This window comes from Mauremys mutica, chromosome 1 (genome assembly GCF_020497125.1).
Source record: "Mauremys mutica isolate MM-2020 ecotype Southern chromosome 1, ASM2049712v1, whole genome shotgun sequence".
Lineage (NCBI taxonomy): Eukaryota > Metazoa > Chordata > Testudines > Geoemydidae > Mauremys > Mauremys mutica.
Window position 1 is genome coordinate 51,475,989 of NC_059072.1, and position 18,051 is coordinate 51,494,039.

At 40.0% G+C, this 18,051-nt stretch overlaps 1 protein-coding gene across 3 annotated transcripts in view; it reads left to right on the forward strand.

Moving 5' to 3' along the window:
- DOCK4 (dedicator of cytokinesis 4) overlaps nt 1-18,051 on the forward strand; it is a 428,604-nt gene that overhangs the window by 290,947 nt on the left and 119,606 nt on the right. For all 3 annotated transcript variants that reach the window (XM_045031826.1, XM_045031832.1, XM_045031842.1), the window contains 3 exons: nt 5,732-5,859; nt 11,109-11,243; nt 16,103-16,201. In XM_045031826.1, coding sequence (XP_044887761.1) covers nt 5,732-5,859; nt 11,109-11,243; nt 16,103-16,201 — 362 coding nt within the window. The remainder of the gene's footprint in view (nt 1-5,731; nt 5,860-11,108; nt 11,244-16,102; nt 16,202-18,051) is intronic.

Below are 18,051 nucleotides of genomic sequence, written 5' to 3' on the forward strand. Positions count from 1 at the left end.
TGTAGTTACCCGGATCCTATTTTTAAGAAAGGAAAACAAATTAACTATGTTAGCAATTCTCCAGTCATACGGTACAATCCCTTATTTACAGATTATGTTTTCCAATATGCATTATTTTGCATTTATCAATGTTGAATTTCAACTGCCATTTTGTATCCAGTCACCCAGTTTTGTGAGATCCCTTTGTAACTCTTTGCAGTCTGCTTTGGACTTGACTACCTTGAATAATTGTGTATTGTCTCAAAATTTTGCCAACTCCCTGTTTACACCTTTTTTTGCAGATCATTTATGAATATGTTAAACAGTACTGGTCCCATTACAGATCCATGGGGAACACCGCTATTTACCTCTCTCCATTCTGAAAACTGACCATTTATTCCTACCTTTTGTTTTCTATCTTTTATCCAGTTACTGATCCATGAGAGGACCTTCCCTCTTATTCCATGACAGCTTACTTTGCTTAAGAGCCTTTGGTGAGGGACCTTGTCAAAGGCTTTCTGAAAGTCCAAATACACTATGTCCACTAAATCACTCTGAAAGCTTCACAATCAAAGCAGCGTAAAGGTGACTTAAAGTCACCTTTGCTCTTCCCTCTCTCTATCCTGTACTATGTGCAGCTCAGCCAGAGCAGAGGATCTAGCCTACAGAATGAAATTCAGAGAAAATGTATTTAATTCCCTATAAGGAATTTTGTATCCCGCTCTGGTCTGGAAATGATACGATAAGGACAATGCCCATGATACAGTGTTCTTAGTAAAAAAGTGTCAGTGAAACTAGATTTGGTAAAATGAATACTCCTTTAAGAGAACAAGCCCTGACAACAACAATGACAATGTGAAGAAAGGGCAGAATACCAAAGGAATTTAGAGAGAATTTCTGTCCTAAGCATAATGGATATGAAAGAAATTATTACCAAAATCAGTAATATGAACAACTAGTATGAATGATAAGGGAACAGAGACACATCTTGGAAATATATTGTACAGTGTCATTTCGGTCACCAATTAGGGGAAGGATTTCTTGGAGCTCATCGTCTTCACCCCTTTCAGTCCTATAATGTTCCATTCCTAAAAATAAATGCACGTAGACTTTTCATCAGCCCAGGCCTAGAGGGGAGCCCTCTCTAAGACTCCATAGGGGAAAATAAAAATTGTGCTGAATTATTTAAGGTATGTTGATCTGGAAAATAGTAAACCATTTACATCCTGGTCCCTCAACTCCTGCTTGGCTGTAGTAAGTGTCTACAGGGCCGGATCTGACTTTTTTGCATGCCCCAAGCAAAAAACAAAAACAAAACAAAAAAAACACCAGGGTGCAGGGCAGCTCAACAAAGCAAAGAAAGGAAGAGAAAAAAAACCAAAAAAACCCTGGGCACAGGGTGGCTGGACCCGGAGGCAAAGAAAAAAAATTAAAAAAATTGGGCAGCCGTGCCGCCCTAAGATTGGGCGGAAGCCGCCCCTTAGAATCTGCCGTCCCAAGCACGAGCTTTCTTGGCTGGTGCCTGTAGCCAGCCCTGTCTGAACATTCTCCGTGCACTCCAGATTAAACCTAGCTGGTGCTACAGGTCCTCACATAGAACCAAGCATCCTGTCATCCTTCTCAGCAAAGGTATGAGAGAAGAGACTCCACCATTCCAGAGGCAAATCATGGAATTGCAATCTCAGAGGGAAACTTCATAGAGGCGGTAACTTCTCCTCTTCCCGACTGAAACTTTCAGTGTGACTACAGTGGGTACTGCATTCAACCAGATAGCCTCCTGGGAGGAGGCATCTCATACTTTATAGACCCTTGGCTTCACTATACATCAAACAGATGGGTACTGGAGATCCTGAAGTTGGGGTACACCCTGGAGTTAGGCTCCTTGTCTCACATCTTCCTCATCACATCACCAGTATCGAGAGAAGCGAGGATCCCCACAGGGGATAGTGCCTAAATAGATTCCTTTTCTTGCTTCCCTACATTCTGTTTCTCTTTAATACTCATTGTATCATTACAGTAAGAAATTAGAGGAGGATAAGGTACAGAATGGAAAATGTATTACCCAACTGTTTTCTTTTTGGGACTGATCTTTCCCTCAGTTCATCCCACTGTGGATATGTTTATGTGAGGTTACACTGGCCATCAAAAGAGCTTTAATTGTGTAATCATTACATTCAGTTAATGTATAAATATATAAATATATAATGTATAATATATAAATTCAGAGATAAATCTTTCAGTCATTAATATATCTGTATCTTTGTAAGTACCTGAAAAAGAGCTCCCTGTAAGCTCAAAAGCTAACCTCTTTCATCAGCAGAAGTTGGTCCAATAAAAGATATTGCCTCACCCATCTTCTCTCTCTAAGTACTTACCTGGCAGACAATCAAACACACTTTTGCAGCTATCTGACTAATGCCCCTTCAATTAAAAAAAATCACCGTTTCTCCCTAACAGTGTTTCTTGTTCTTCACCCTATCTAGTACTACTTTTAAAATGAAAATAATGCTTTATGAAAAGTGTCAAATTGAGAGCTCTGGAAATTGAAATGCTCTGTTTAGACAGACCAGAAATGTCTGTCTGTTTTTCAGAATTCCAGTGGGAATTGTTTTTCTTCTTGTACAACTAAACATTCCCACACAGTGCTTCCAACCTAATAAATGCAAAATTGAGTGTGCGCAAATGAAACTGCTTTTAAAAAAAGTAAATGGTTTCCTTGATTTTCATGCGCAAGCAGAAGAAAAAATAAAATACAAACAGAATACATACTGAAAAGTTAATTGAATTTTTAAAATTCTTTCTGTCTACAAGGTCTAGGTTGTAATTAGTAACGTAGCAATGAACTAAAAATCCTGTGCATAATATTTTAAAATTCAGCATACTTTATTTGTCAAAATAACACAATATAATCATGCCAGTTTCAATTATTTGGATAATTTATTTCAAAATACCTGTAAGCAAGTATGTCTATAAGAATACAGACAACAAAAAAGATTTGGGGGAGTCAGGGATAATGGAGAAGCAGAGGGTGAGGAAAGTAACCACTCGGAAGGATCCTGGGGGTGAACCTGGAGGGTTGCTATGTGTGGGTGGGAGAAGTATGGGACAAGTTTTGTTTGGAGGGGGGAATTGTTAGGGAGTTGGGGACCCTCCCTATGCAAACTCTGGCTCTAGCCTCTCCCATTCAGCTGGCACCATCTGCCCCATCCCTGTGTGTCCCTGCACCCTCCTTCCCCCATCTCCATGTGTCCCTGCACCCCAGTCAGCCACCCCCAGCCACCCATCTCCATATGTCCCTGCACGCCCACTCTCATGCAGCCCCTGGCTCAATGCTGTCACCCCACTAGTTTCTGTGCCCCCACCCCACTCTGTCCCTCCACTAGCCCTTCTGAACCCCAGTCTATGTGATCCCCAGCAGCCCTGTGTGCCCTGATCTGTCCATCTCCCCCCCCCATCATGTGTCTCCTCACCTGGCCCTATGGGCAGGGTGCTGTGAGGAAAGCAGCCTATGACCCCTCCCTCTCCGCTGCTGGCTGCTCAGCCTTGAGTCAGCTGCCCTCTCCTCTGGCGCTACAGCAGCCCCTGGTGGGTAAAAGATATAACTGCAGCACCCTCCCAGCAGAATGTATTCTCAGCTGAGAATTAAAAAAAACTGCAGGGAACCTGAATTGTACATGTGCATAGTGGCACAGAATTCCGCCAGGAGTACTGCAGAAAAAAGGCACAGAGATGCCCCGAGTGTCTTTTGGAAAGATTGATGTCGTGAAAATTTTATTTTTCCAATTTCTGTATAATATTTTTAAAAGTGAGTATTAGCATTTTAAACAGTCAGCTAATTTGGTTTTTGGAGCGGGTAAGGGGAATTAGGACAGAGTGGCCAATGGCTAAGGCTTCCAAATACTGTGCTGTACCTGCATTCAATAATTTGACTATCTACAGTGGCTGACATTGTACGTGACAGTTGTTGAGAAAAAAGTAAAGCCTGTAGGCAAAACATACACATTGCTGTCTCTGAACTTTCACAAATAGGTTTTAGTGGTGGAGATGATAGTTATCTCATCCTGTTCAGTGATCCCATCAGATCTCACAGCCTAAAGCAATTGTGACAGATCAGTTTTTCAGTTAGACATTTTTAAGGAACATGGCCTTTAGGTGGTGCAGGAAGTGATCCGAGTAACTCAGTAGGTGGCACTATCCCCTCCTTCCCTGAGTCAGTCATAGTAAGTCAGCGTAGTATTAGATGGCTTTGTGCTTTTGGTCGTGCAATCTTTTATTTGAGGTGTAAAACACAGGTCTTGGCCATTTGTGGCACTTTAGATTTCCAAGGCACTTTTGCAAAAGTAAACTTGTTAAGAAGTCTACTAATAAATAAGGAGGGGAGTCAAATTAAAGATGTCTCATAGACAGCTGAGGTGCTAAATTTTGCTTCCACGTGAATAACTAGCAAGGATAGGGGATCCTGTAAAATAGTTAAAGAGCAGACAAGGAGTACAGTACTTGGAAATGCATTTTCAAAGCTACAGGTCCTTATGACACTTGTCTAAGGTTATATGGGTAACTAGCAAATGAACTTACTGACACAATGACAATGAGGGAAGACTGGAGGAAAAGCAGAGCAGCGGTAATTTTCAGTGTAGGAAAGAAGCTTAATCCTGGTAGAGACTACTATCCCGTAAATCAAACTTCTATATCCTTTTAAAAAATAGATTAAATAGTAAGAGGGAAAAAAATCATTGATCATTCAGAGGTTAATGGAATCGTAAGCAATTGGCAACATGAGTTTATAAAAAATGTTCTGGCTAGACAAACTTGCTTCCTTTAGTGAAATAATGACAAACTTAATGGATTAATGGCAGCAGTGGGTTTAGTTTGTAATAATGCTTTTAAAATATCTTAATAGAAATACCAATTAGAGTAGATTTAAAATAAAAACAGTGTCTCAAATATATATGTGTGTGTGTTTGTGTGTGTATATATATATAATATATAGTATGTGTGTGTCTAGAGTAACTTAAAACAAAGGATAATAACAAGTTCCATGTGTTAGGAAGGGAGGTGGTGTCTAGTATAGCACCACAGAAATCAGTGTTAGGACTGCTCTAATTTAATATCTTAATTAATGATCAGAAAAAGAAGTAAACAGCACATGAGTGCAATTCACAGCTGATACTAAATTGTGAAAAGTCAGAAAAGAAAAATCAGAACAAAAGGACTGGGGGCAAAATGAGATTCAGCTAGGAAAAATGCAAGTTAATTCCAATAGAGACAAATAATCTGTATTACACAGTCTCAGTAGGAGGGAGAAATCTGAAAAGCAGTAATAGTGAAAAAGAACTGAGGATAGTAGTGGACAGTAAATTAGATCTGAATTTGGAAAGTGATATAGTTTCAAAAGAGGCCAGTGATAAACCAGGGAGGTAGGAGAGAACTGTTTCCATGTCATTTCCTATACCTACATTATTATGCTAACGTTTTCTGCATGAAAGTTGTATAAATATGTAGGTTTATTTCACACACAGTAATGTGTATATCTAGAGGCGATTTCTTCTTACTCAGCAAAAGGTAGTACGTGAAATTTTTGTATTTGTTATGATATGGTATGAAGCTTCTGAAAGCGTCTGATGTTCAGGAATATTTGTATGGATATAAGACACATTTACAGTTTATATATGATTCTATTTTATTAAAATATATATAAAATAAAAAAGTGTCATGAAAGGAGTCCACTCATACCCTTTCTCTCTCCTTGCAGATTCCAGATATATTCTTCTTCCAGTAGTTTTACATCACCTCCACATGCATTTACAAGAGCAGAAGGATCTTACAATGTGTGCACGTATCCTTAGCAACATATTTTGTTTCATAAAGAAAAATAGCTCAGTAAGTAAATTCAAGTTATGAACAGTAGGTTTTTTTTTACTTCATTATTTGGCTCCTCATAATAAAATAAACTGTCCCTTGAACAAAAAGTGACATTTAGAGCATTCTCTACTAATGGAACCTTCATGAATGTGTCAGTTTGATTTTTCATCAATTTTTTGGACTGTTGCAAGAGTATTTTTAATCTAGCACTCTGTGTTCTACTGAGCTTTGACACTGTTCCAGTGTTCTAACATACAGTAATTCAGATCTGTTTTCAAAGAGAAACAGAGAAAGATTGTCTGGTTTAAGTTATAAATTCTGTTATAAATAGCATCTTCTTGTCAGGCCCATGTTTTAAGGTTATAGGAGCTTTAAAAGAGGCCACCTCCCTGTTTCAGGCCACTTGGACTTGAGGAAGTTTGGAGTCAGAAATGCTTCTTCACTTGCAGCCTGCCCTGCCCTTTTTCCATTGAGAAGAGCAAACTAGGGAGATCTTTTAAGAGGGACACTTACTACAGCCAACCAGGAATCGAGGGACCCAGGGCTGCTTCTCCACTTGTAGCCTGGTCTGGCCCTTGTTTTGGTGGGTTTGTTGGAAGCTGACATTCTGATGATAGTTTTTGTGTGTGTGTTGGATGAAGAGATTGAGTTGGGTGACCTGTTCATCTTTCTCACAGTCAGTACATCCCTTTCATATCCACTCCCTGTGATGTTCTTAACAAGTTCATAGATGGAGGCTAAGAGGACTGTTTAAAAGCCCAGGCATTGAGTGGAGTGGGTAAGGAAGAAATTTGTGGAAGGGTTTAACAGGATTGATCATTTGCGTTTGGGTTGCTTTTCTGGGACTGCTGAGTCACCAGTTGTGATGGCCTGTCCTAATAGCCAGGATCTGACTCTCAGCCCTTTGGATAGACCCTTCTAGTAGAACTGTCCTGCCAGGATCATTGTGCTGTCAATGTGAAGGTTGACCCACAGTGGTTTGGAAGTGTGTTGGAATTAATAGACCACTTATTCATGTAGGATAAGTGAAGAGGATGTGCTCTGAGCTAATCTATGCACTGTTGGAGAGGGCTGATCTGATGTATTTGGAGACTGTTTGCGGGGCTGTTGGTTATTGTGGACTTTGCAGATGGGTCTCAGTATTCTTATTGGGGCACCTAGCTGTGATGGCTGCATCCCTCTGAAGGCCATCTTAGGTTGGCCATGAAGGTTGAATGACAGTGCTGCATATTGGGAATATGGAGAAGTATCCTGATTGTGAGAGTTCATAGAATCATAGAATCTCAGGGTTGGAAGGGACCTCAGGAGGTCATCTAGTCCAACCCCCTGCTCAAAGCAGGACCAAACCCAACTAAATCATCCCAGCCAGGGCTTTGTCAAGCCTGACCTTAAAAACCTCTAAGGAAGGAGATTCCACTACCTCCCTAGGTAACCCATTCCAGTTCTTCACCACCCTACTAGTGAAAAAGTTTTTCCTAATATCCAGCCTAAACCTCCCCCTCTGCAACTTGAGACCATTACTCCTTGTTCTGTCATCTTCTACCACTGAGAACAGTCTAGATCCATCCTCTTTGGAACCCCCTTTCAGGTAGTTGAAAGCAGCTATCAAATCCCCTCTCATTCTTCTCTTCTGCAGACTAAACAATAGTTAGGTCCTCTCAATCCCTGTGTTAGAGAGAGACAAGGCAAAAAGAAAATAGCATCATACACTAATCGGTGTAGTAAGTGTGAACCATGACCAGCATGGTTAGTCTCAGTTCCTTTGGTCTCACATTATAACAATTGTCGGGAATGCAGGACATTGGATCTGGATCTTCATTTCATGCTGTTGGATAATACCATCTATGGCCTGATATGGGGCTGTTATTTTGACACATTTTTGTTGCAGCTGCCCTGGAAAGGTATATAGTTCAGCATGAGGTGATACATGATCTATGCTGGTGGGTAGCTATGGTTTTTTCATCTGACCTCAAATACAAGAGATCTTGCAGCCTGAAACTATGTCACATTGAATGTGTCCTCCTGGCCAGAGTCCAAAGATGGACATAATACATGGTTGGTGGTGTTATGTAGGTTGTCCCTCTCTAATTCAGAGGCTGAGCTGATCATGTTCCTCACTTGAGTCACTGAGACATTTCAATCACTGTTTTATTGAATTTTCGGGATCAGTTCACAGTTTCACAGCTGCCAAGATAAACATTGGACTTATGCTAAACACTCTGGTGTTGGGGTCATGAGTGTAGATTGGAGGGATATTACCCCTCAGGTACAGACTGACCACTGTATCTTTTGGTCTGAAGTTGGAACATGCTTGTCTTGACAGGGTGATGAAAATGTTTTGATGGTCTGCTTTCAGAAACCATTTCCAGGCAGCTTTGAAGGATAAGGTTATTCTTCCATTGCCCACTCTGACAATAATTTGGTAGGAGTTCATAATAATTGTTTGTCCTCCCTTATGATACAGCAGCCCCTAAGCAAACTGTGTGCTGGCTCTGTCTTCACAAGTCACCTGGCTTTACAGGTGGAGAGAGAGAGAGGAAATGGCTAGGGCCCCAGACTCCTGCTGAGTCCAAACAATAGCAACATAGAGGATTTTTTTTGAGTCTTTTAAAGAACATATGCTCTGGCTGTGAGGGAGGCAAAAGACAAATTTCTTCACTTCCATCATAGCATCTGCAAAGTCCCACGCAAAAGAGTTAATTCGACTGTTTGCTGAATGCTGGCTGTCTCTATTTGGTTACAGAGTCAAGTGTTTCTTGCTGTGAAGAAATGTCATGTTGTTTTGCAGATAAAATTGCTTAGCTAGGGACAGAGCAGTCTACTGCCATGGAAACAGAACAGTGTGTTGAGGGCGGAAAAAAGCTTCAGTTACAACTCATTGAGCTCAGAGAGGTGCAGGTGTGCAGCTTTGTGCTACAATTTTGTCTCTCTAGGATAGTGAGACAAAAAGAGAGCAGTGGTGAAGTACTGGGTCCACAGTTAACTGAGGTTGTCAGCATTTCCCTATAGAGGGTGAGGCACTAGAAATCGTGGGGAGATCAGTGTTCAAGAAGCCAGCTCTTTACTTTAGTAATAAATGAGTATCCAATCTCCCATTTTGAGGAAAGGTAACAGAAAACTTGTGAGGCAGCTGCCTTAACTGGTGTTCTTACCATAGCAATGGATAAGAGGTAGTGTCTGCAGACTCTTTTAGATTTATAAGCAGCTTTTGATACCACTGACCATGAGATTTTGTTGACTTGCTTGTGGATACTAGTATGGATGGATGAATTGCTGTTAAATAGCTCCATTTTTTGGCCACTAGAGATATTACTCAGGGATAGTTGTAGGCAAGTGTTTCTCTGCCTCGGGGTTCTTACTTGCAGAGAGTCTGTATTGTCACCCCTTTTGCTCAACTTGTAGCACTAAGAGGGTGAGTGGTGAGACAATAGATCACATGGAATTCATTATGCTATGTCTCCATGTTTGACCAGGCCAGAGAAGTGAAACCAATAACCCAGTGTTTATACTAACTTAGGGCTTGGATGCGGGCTAGCTGTCTGTGACTAATCAAGACAAGATAGAGGGGATATGTTAGTGTTTTGAGGAAAGCCACCCCACGATTTTTCAGAACTTGTATTTGTGTCCTTACCTGGGAATGCAACTGGCAGTTGTAGCACAGGTGCACAAAGAATAACTGGGACCATTCAAATGTTAATATTTACTATCACAGTAAGTTGCTTTTTGTAAAAATCAGTAAAAGAAATCAACCTCGCAAACTAACTGAAATTTAAATTAATGTGACATTAAGAATGTTGAGTAAAAGTAAAATAAACTCAGGAAGTGCAAAAGTTCAGGGTTTTACAGAAATATTAACTAAATTGCAAATCCTAGAAGCATGGTACATATTTTAAGACAGGCCCATATCCCTTAAAGGGCTTAATGCAGGTGCAAGTATGCATACCCATGAATTACCTTCAAGGACTGGGGCCATAAACATTAATATATTGTTTTGACAGGAATCACCAGATGGTGCTGTTTCCACATGGTCCTACAAGTTCTTTTTCTTAGTATGCGAGCAGCGTACAGTCTTTGAAGAAATGCAGGGTTTATTTTATAATGCAGGTTCTCTTAGGAGAGCTGTTGCCTTACAGCAGGAGAGTTTATTCCCTTCCTTGATCTCTCTAATGAGAGGTGGAATTCTTGGACCAGATTGTTTGGGCAGAGATTACTGGGAGATAGGATTGTTTATGTGTCATATGTGATCACCTCTGTTCAAGGACTAATGTATAAAGTGTAACTAAAAGAAGTTATACTAAGAAAATACCCAAATTCTGTGTTGCTGATTTCTTCTCCAATAGGAAATTGACCTGCAAGGCCCAAAATCTGCTACCATTTGGCAAATGGGTGAAAATGTAATAAATGATTATATAAAATAAAAATAAATTAATAGGTACATTAATTAAATAAAATGAATAACAAAAATAATAAAAATTTAATTTGAAAACTAAAATGGGGAGATTGCTACATATGTGTAACACAGCAAAATTAAAATATGTGTTTCCTGGTTTTTGTAATAACTGTGCAACTTTAACACTGCACTAACTTTGTTCTTCCTTGTTAGTTAACATTTATGGCCATGGTCAATGGTCTATACTGTGGCTCCTTTGCATTATTCTGATGATGCAAATCAGCTAAAAACTTGCATAACTGGCCAGATATACGTTTGCTTTCTGTCATTGGAGTGCTGCAAAGTAGCTGGTCGTTACCGGGTATTTGGCCTTAAAAAGTTGCTATACTTAGTACCCATCTGTTGGTTTTTGGTGGTAGTTTCTTTGCTGATCACATAAAGTATTCAAAACAGAATTCTCTATGCTTTAGACTTTAAATCTCCTCTGTCAGTTTCTATGGCTAAAATGTATGAGTGTTGACTTTAAAAATCTTAGCCAAATAGCCTCCATAAATCATGTACTACTTTCCTTTATACTGTACCTTGAAAAAGGATTATGTTGAATGATGAGTACTTAGACTCATGTTTTTATAACTGCCTTCTATATATCAGTAACGTAATTCATTTGAGAACAGAGGATTCAAGTAAATGGAATGACTCTGTTATCTTGGGTAGAAAATATTACTGAGGTTTATAAAGTGCAGCAGCCATGATGAAAACTAATTCTCACCTCAACTAAACTAATCCAAGTGCTAACACTGTCCTAGGGTTAAATTCTGCATGTGTCTGTTCCTTTTTCAATAATAGCAATCTGAAAAAATATTTTTCTTTATCTTAGGAAAAATCCGTCTTGGAAGAAATAGATGTGATTGTGAACAGCCTTCTAGATATACTGCTGAGAACCATATTAGAGATCACAAGCAGACCTCAGCCATCAGGGTCTGCGATGCGCCTGCAGTTTCAAGACGTGACTGTAAGGTTTTCATCATAAAACAGACCCATACCAAGTTAAGACTGTCACTGGGCTCTTAACTCATCCCACTGTGTTTAGGTGGATTGCCTATGTGTTGTAATGCTCATTGTTAATCAGGTTACCTGCTGGTTTGAAAAGATTGCATTACAGGGCTAAAGGGGATGAGGGAAGTGAAGTAGATTTTACTTGCTTTTCTGACTTTCAATGGAATCATTAGTGCTGTATGGTTTTATTTATATATATATTTTATTCATTGTAGTGGCCAAAAAATTAAGGGGGCGAAATTCTTCCATTTGACATTCTGTTAGCTCAGTGGCAATTTTATTATGCTGCTTTTGTTGAGTGTTTAATAGCTTCCTGGAAGGACTAGTACGTAGCACTCATGAAGATGAAATAGTGTGGCAAAACATTGACATTTTTACCTCCCAAAAATCCAAATATTGTAAAGGGGAAAAAAATACACACACACACACACACACACACACACACACACACACACAAAAAGGTATTTATCTGGGTCTGAGCTTCAGTTCTTACATGCTAACTAAAGTCAAGAGATCAGTGTTCTGCAGGGAACATAAATGGTATTAGCCAACACTATATAATGGCTGATGTGCATTAAAAGGTTTTAGTGCAGTCACTGGGCTTTTCTCTAAAAGTTAGTGTTCTTGAAATAAAATGAAACTACACTTTGCTGTGCTTTCAAGGAGGTTGTATTTGGGGAAAATAAAATCTTATACAGTAGCGGAAATGTAGTGGCCTTACAAAAGAGCAACTGAGTAAGAGGAGCAGGTCACTTACTGGTCATTCAGCAGAGTTTTCTGTGAAAAATTTAAAGTACCTGAACATTCCTTCTTTTTGATTTGCCATCTCATTAGACCAGCTCCTTACACTGTTACTTTTTATTTTTCCAATGATATAGGGACTCTAGCCTTTCAACTTGAATTTCCTCTGAGGACAAGCATTGTAAAAAGTATTTAATAAATGTGGAAAATATTTTCCACTTTCTCCCACACGGAACAAAATTATTGGAAGCATTTGTAGAGTTAACCATGCGGTGACTATCTCATGTTTTACAGTAGTACTGTGCTCCAATTCATTATGCATCAGAGGGATTGTACTTCTAAGATTTCACATTTCTTTTAATTTTAAACTGCAAAAAAGTTCTCTGAAGTTCAAACTTATTGCATAGGGAAGTTCTGCTTTAACTAAATAAAGGTGGTAGAACTGGGTTGGAAGTGTGGTAAAACTCCATTGTAATTGTTTTCCATTAAAATAGCCAGTTATTTGTGGATACATTTTTTTTATAAAGTAGCGTAAAGGGCTAGTTTATCACTCTATCAAAAATTAGACTCTGAAGGTCCTTGCAAGTTATAAAGTTTTCATTAGTTATATACGCATCACTAAGGCTTGCCATCATCACTACATGCACCTCACAGAATACTTAATGTGAAAGTGACTCACAGCACAGCATAAGGCAATTATATACATTAATGTGAGAACATCATGCAGTATGGGCTTATGGCAACACACTGAGCCAGGTTCTTGGAACTGTTTGTGGAGTAAGGCACCACCCAACATGAGTACAAATGGTGGAATCTGGCCCAGCATGTTGCCATGAGTCAATCCTGTATCGTTAAATGCTCTTTGTGAGGTGGGATATAGGCTTTATGGCAACACAATGGGTTAAATTCTGTCACTCTTCCTCTCGTTGGGTACTGCCTCAGTTTGCAAGTAGTTTCAAGACTATGTCTCAGTATGTTGCCATAGGCCCAGACTGCATTGTGTTTCTGCATAAATGTATATTCTATCTCAATCTTGCCTTATATTGTGCTGTGAATTATTTAGTGCACTCTGTGTGATGGATGAAGCTGTGTGCCTGAAAGAAAACTTTATAATTTCCAGGGCCAGTGATCTCAGTTACACCAGCAAGAACTGGAGTAATGCAGTGATGTCAATAAATTAGCCCTTTAGGTTGCTTTATGAGAAATGTATCTGCACACAATTAGATTGCTGAAAGGAAACCAATTACAATGAAGCTTTTCCCATTTACAAAATACTTTTAAAATTTAAATGAAAGGAATGTGAAATCTTAGAATTACAGTCCGTGTGAAGCATAATGAGCTAGAGCCGAGTGCTACTGCAACACAGTCAATGCTATATGTGTTAAATAATTTTGTTCTTTATGGGAGAAAATGGAAAATAACTTGATGAGACTGCTTGTGGAAGTAAGGTGACTAAGGCCTGGTCTACACTGGGGGCGGGATTGATCTAAGTTATGCAACTTCAGCTAAGTGAATAATGTAGCTGAAGTCGACGTACTTGGATCTACTTACCGTGGTGTCTTCACTGCGGTAGATCAAATGCTGACTGTACCCTGTCGACTCCACTTGTACTCCACTGGAGCGAGAAGCATCTGAGTCAACAGGAGAACTCTCGGCGGTCGATTTATCATGTCTTCACTAGACGTGATAAATCGACCCCCGCTGGATTGATCGCTCCGGAGGTAAGTGTAGACATGCCCTTAGGGTGGTAGACTCTACCCCTATGCTTTTTAGTATGAGAGGATGAGACATGCAGACTATGCTTTCAATCTTACAAAGAAATTAATGATGTTGCTTACACTCCCTGGCTCTGTGAATATGACATTGGCCGGAAACTAGGCCAAGATTTTACAAAATAGGTTCCAAAGTTAATTTCAATGGAAGCTACTGAGTGGTCATCACTTTTGAAAATTAGGCCACTTTTTTAGGTGTCTAAGTCTGAACTAGGCACTCAGCTTTAGGAACCTATTTAAAAAATCTTGGCTACAGCTTCTCTCTCATTTGAAAATCAAGTTGTGTACCATATAGTAACAATGTAGAACTATATAATGTAATATAGATGTTGTACTGTATTATTTAAACTTCAGTGTGTTATCTGTAATATAAAGCTAATATGGGGTCACAGAAGATATGCAGTGTAAGTGGTTAGAAGCGTCTAAACATAGAAACAAAAAGACATATGCATAGTTCATTTTATTTAAAGAATGAGAGTTTGAGGTTCATGTTCAAATGTGTTGATCTAGCCAGGGGCGGCTCTACAAATTTGGCCGCCCCAAGCAGTCATGCCCGGGAGGCGCCCCCGAGCCGCGGGAGCAGCGGATCTCCCGCAGGCATGACTGCGGAGGGTCCGCTGGTCGCGCGGCTCGGCTGGACCTCCCGCAGCTGTGGGCGGTTCGCTGGTCCGGCAGCTCCGGTTGAGCTGCCGCAGGCATGCCTGCGGGAGGTCCAGCCGAGCCGCGGGACCAGCGAACCGTCCGCAGTCATGCCTGCGGAAGGTCCACTGGAGCCGCCGGCCGAGCGTCCCCTCCGCAGTCATTCCTGCGGCAGGTCCGCTGCTCCCGGGGTTCCGGTGGACCTCCCGCAGGCATGATTGCGGCAGGTCCACCGGCCCAGCCTGCCGCCCCCCCGGGAAAGGGCCGCCCCAGGCGGGTGCTTGCCCCGCTGGGCTCTGGAGCCGGCCCTGGATCTAGCTGTGATTAAAGTAAGAGAAGTCCATTTTTACTTACTCCATTGTTTATTTAAGCTAAGTAGCCTAATGACACACAGGGGTCTTGACTTGTAACTGAAGGAGAACAGCAGTCTCAGAAACTTATAGCTGTTTTTTTTAACAGCTAATCAAATCGGACCACCATTTTTTTCTTTTCTACACTGTATTCAGAGACGCATTAATTCAGCTTGAATCTCTGCAGATATAATGAAATATAAAATATTTTTAAATATTATAAAAGCTTCATGACCAGGGAAGATCATCAGCAAGGGTCTGGAATAAATTTCCTGATATATTATGATCATTTAAAGTTGCTTCCTGTTTACAAGGTACTAGTGGTAGCCTGGGTGATTATGCCTGGAGTTGAGAAATATATTATCCCAGGCTATTATTATTAGTATAATAATCTGAAGTTACATCTTCACTGCAAAAAAAAATGTTTATCATCTTGAGAGAGCCATCTCTGTGTAAAATCCTAGTAGAGACAAGGCACAGGTATTTTTTATCTTGGTGTCACTAGTCAAGATAAAAAAAATATCCTTCTCCCTCCACCCCCAGTAGGGTTTATCTCAACTAGCAACATCTAGGCACAAACTATAGTGCCTTCGCACTCTCAATGTTAGTTAGCTATTTCATTGTAAAAACACACTTTTTGCACTGAAGATATAGCATTAGTATTTCAAAAATTCAATTTTTAAATGAGAGAGGAAAATCTACCCAAAATATGGGCTGGCAAACTACCGAATCAGTGTGTAAAAATACTCTAAAATGTTTTTGTCTGTCCTTTTCTCCTTCCTATGATCTCCCGCCTCATTTTCCTCCCCACAGGTAAACAAGAGTTCTTCCCAGAATTGTTGCAATATATTTTTATTTATATTTTCTTTCAACAGCAAATTGACAGGAAGAGCTGGATTTTTTGCTGTGTAAACTATCTGCATAAATATAGATGCAAGGGAAACAATTCATGATTATGTAAACATACTATCAGCTTATATTGATTACTTTTTCATGTCATGCTTGTATTGTTTTAGTTTCTTTTGAACTGATTCATATAGAGGAAATTGCATTTGGAAAACAAAAGCATGTAAATGGGAAGCAAATCCATAGGTAAAATGTATGACATTTTAAAGGATTATAGCCCTATTTTTATTAATAAGAAAATACTACACAAAATATCCAGGAATATCTTTGAAAAAATTTTCAGACTTCATAGTGCTCATTTTCTTGAGATTAGTAATTTATTTTTAAGAGTTTCATAATATGATTGTTTTGATGTTTTCTATATTTTGGGCTTGAAGTATAACATTTCCTCTCTTGGTTTGCATTAGGGGGAATTTGTTTCCTGTCTCTTGTCACTATTACGACAAATGACAGACAGACATTACCAGCAACTTCTTGATAGATTTAACACAAAGGATGAGCTGAGAGTAAGTAACAGAGCTTCAGTTTTATGCCTTTAAATGTTCTCTCCTCTTCTTTTTCTGCCTCTGTTCAGGAACTCCCCTCTCTCAGTTAAGGGGTGTTTTGATGTTTAAATATAATCTGTTTCTCAGACACACTTATGACAACTAATAGCTACATAAGCTTTTTTCATTCATGTTTACTTAGAGGAATTCTTGTGGCTGTGGGTTGGATTTTGTTGTTTCTGTTCTTAAAGCTGGTAGGAATGGGGAAAGGAAAACTATAGAATTGTGTTATAGCCCTTTCCTCTTTCTCGAATCCCATCACAGAGAATAAACTAATCACAATCCAAGTAACAAATATGAAAAACTTTCATCCAGGGAGACAAAATTCTCTTGGATTTTTAAGCCACAGTTTAATTGATATGACACGATGCAATGGCAGGCTGGCAGCTTAAAGAAAACACATTCACACTAGTACCAGATTCAGAAAGAACAGACCTTTACGCGCAGCTCATGAAACTCTGTAGATCCCTGACACTGTCCACTAAAAGCTTTAAAGTGCCAGTTCCCTCCGCAACATCTTATTATTATCCTAACATCTTCCAGTACCATGGCTGACTTCACTCATATGGACAGAGAAATTAGCATGTTCCTTATGTCACACTTGGTAAATTTGCCCTTTGAAGAACCTCTACATTGGTTACTTTATCTTTCTATTTGGTGTTGAGTATGTGGCATAAACAACATAGGTGGAAACTGTTTAAACTTTTCTCCTGATGAGCATAAGTTGTCAATGTTTCCCCACCATACATGAGAGTGCTGAGAGAATACAAGCTTGATACACTACCATTTTGGTCTTGATGGTAAGCTTTGAGTTGTTCCATGCTCTTTTAGTTAGTCTGCTAAAGGTTGTAGCAGCCTTTCCAATCTAAACAGTTAGTTCTTCATCCAGTGAGATGGATGGTGGTCACTGTAGAACTAAATAGCTGAACTTTTGGACTACTTCTAGCTGGTTTGGGTTTAAGGTGATTGAAGGATCTTGTGGAATCTCCTGTCCTAATACAACCATTTTCTTAATGTTGATGGTGAGAGCAAATGCCAGACAAGCACCTGAAAGGCAGTCCATGAATTTCTTGTAGTAGATCTTCATCATGGGCTATGAGGGCACCATCATGAGTGAATAGAAGTTACCTGATTAGCACCTTTTTAACTTTGGTCTTGGACTTACATCATGACAGGTTGAATAGTTTCCCATCCAATCTTGTGTGGAGATACATTCCATCTTTCGTGTCCTTAAACACACAGTTCAAGAGTACCGAGAAGAAGATTCCAAAGAGTGTAGGGGCAAGAATACATCCTTGCTTCACTCCAGTTTTCATCTCAAAGTTGTCCAAAGTGGACCCGTCAAACAGGAAAGTTGCTCTCATGTTGTTGTGGGAATGAATGTATCAGACTTAACAGGGTTGATGGGCATCCTGTCTTTTCTAGTATTGCAAATAGACCCGCTCTGCTGACTGTGTTGAATGCTTTGGCTAGGTCCACAAAGACAATGTACAAAAGGCGTATGAGCAAATTCACTAAGTGTTTTTTGCCAATGACATCCATACAGGATAGATTTGGCCCCTCAGCTGTGGCTGATAACCAATCTAGGAGTGGAGCCCCGAAAGGAGGGCAGAGGGAAGATCTCCTCTGCACTGGCAACTCCTGCAGCATACCTGGTTCCAGATGTATCAACTCCAGTCCTTCCTTTGGTCCAAACCAGTGAAGTCGAGAAGGGGATGCTGATGCATGGGCAAAGCAGCACCTCCATATCAACCACCCAGGCTATTGCAGCCACATCACATGGAGAGGATACTCCATCCTTTCTGGCACCC